Below are 1,465 nucleotides of genomic sequence, written 5' to 3'. Positions count from 1 at the left end.
TCTGGATGTAAGTTGCTCCTGATTCCCATGTCTTCTAAATCTTTTCTTGCTTTCAACCCATCCTTTGATTTTGCATTATTCATAATAATAGATAGTAGTGCGTCTGAGACGTTCTTCTCGACGTGCATAACATCTATGTTATGCCTGACAGGCATTTCCTGCAAACATTATGTAGAGTTAATTATCAGAAACAATTTAATTAGCTTACATAAATTCAGAAAGTTAAAATTAATTGTAAAGCAGAACGTATACCTTCCAATATGGTAAGTCAAAGAAGATAGACTTTTTTTTCAACCTCCATAAATCATCTTCTTCTTCGATTTCTTCAGCTGTTGCAGCTTCATCATCGTCATCTTCTGCTTCTGCCCTTTTACGCTTCTCCTTTTTAGCTAATGGTTTTCCAAAATCATTTCTAAATCCTCTAAAGCTGTCAAATATTTCTTTCCCACCCTGAATCCTCTTTGAAACACCAGACTCCACTGTGTTGTCAAACCAACCCTTTCTACGTCTGTCGGGATGACCAGGCATCAGTCGCTTCCTGTTGCCCATATATACATGTTTCCTACTAAACTTAAGCCATCTATGCGGTGTCTCCTTCCCACATACAATACACGCTTGCATCCCCTTAACATTGCATCCAGCTAATGTCCCTAAAGCTGGGTAATCTGTGATACTCCACAGCAACATAGCTCTTAAATTAAAACTCTCCTTCTTAAAGGCATCATAAACTTCAATACCTTCGGTCCACAAGTCCTTGAGGTCCTCTATCAGGGGCTGTAGATACACGTCAATGTTGTTGCTAGGTGCTGTTGGTCCAGGTATCAACATCGTCAACATAATGTTCTCCGCTTTCATGCACTGAGTTGGCGCCATATTGTAGTTAACTAGGAGAACCAGCCACGTGCTGTACTTGGTGTTTTGGATCGAGAATGGATTCATCCCATCAGTAGAAAGACCTAGTCTCAGGTTTCTTGCTTCAGCAGAAAATTCCGGCCACTTATCGTTTGCCTGAACCCAAGTCAAAGAATCCACAGGATGCCGCATAGATCCATCTTCAATTGCATTGTTGAAGTGCCAACACAAATCCTCAGCCAACCGTTTCGATCTAAACATCCTCTTGAATCTCTCTTTTATGGGAAAATACCTAAGGACCTTACATGGAACTCCTTTCTTCTCCTCACCATTGTGCTTATCTCTTTCCCATCTTGATTCACTACATCTTGGACAGCAAACTAACTCCGCATACTGTTTCCTATAAAGGATACAATCATTTTTGCAGGCGTGGATGACATCATAACCAAAACCAAACACCTTTAAGAACTTCTTCATCTCATCCGTAGACTTAGGCAGAACATTATCTGGAGGTAGCATGTCATGAACTAATGTCATTAGCTGGTCAAAATAGCTCTCTGACATCCCACTCTTGACCTTTATACGGTAAAGACCCATGATAGCAGCAACCTTG

The 1,465-nt window shown here is 40.7% G+C and overlaps 1 protein-coding gene across 1 annotated transcript in view; it reads right to left on the bottom strand.

Moving 5' to 3' along the window:
* The window catches only part of LOC106338732, a 2,889-nt gene extending 1,440 nt beyond the window's left edge, over positions 1-1,449 (bottom strand). The window contains exons 1-2 of the mRNA XM_013777638.1: positions 253-1,449; positions 17-158 (exon numbers count right to left, since the gene is read on the bottom strand). Coding sequence (XP_013633092.1) covers positions 17-158; positions 253-1,449 — 1,339 coding nt within the window. The remainder of the gene's footprint in view (positions 1-16; positions 159-252) is intronic.
* Between the last annotated feature and the right edge of the window lie 16 nt (positions 1,450-1,465).

The sequence above is a fragment of the Brassica oleracea genome, chromosome C4 (genome assembly GCF_000695525.1).
Source record: "Brassica oleracea var. oleracea cultivar TO1000 chromosome C4, BOL, whole genome shotgun sequence".
Taxonomy (NCBI): Eukaryota; Viridiplantae; Streptophyta; class Magnoliopsida; order Brassicales; family Brassicaceae; genus Brassica; species Brassica oleracea.
This window is presented reverse-complemented; position numbering and strand designations above follow the sequence as displayed.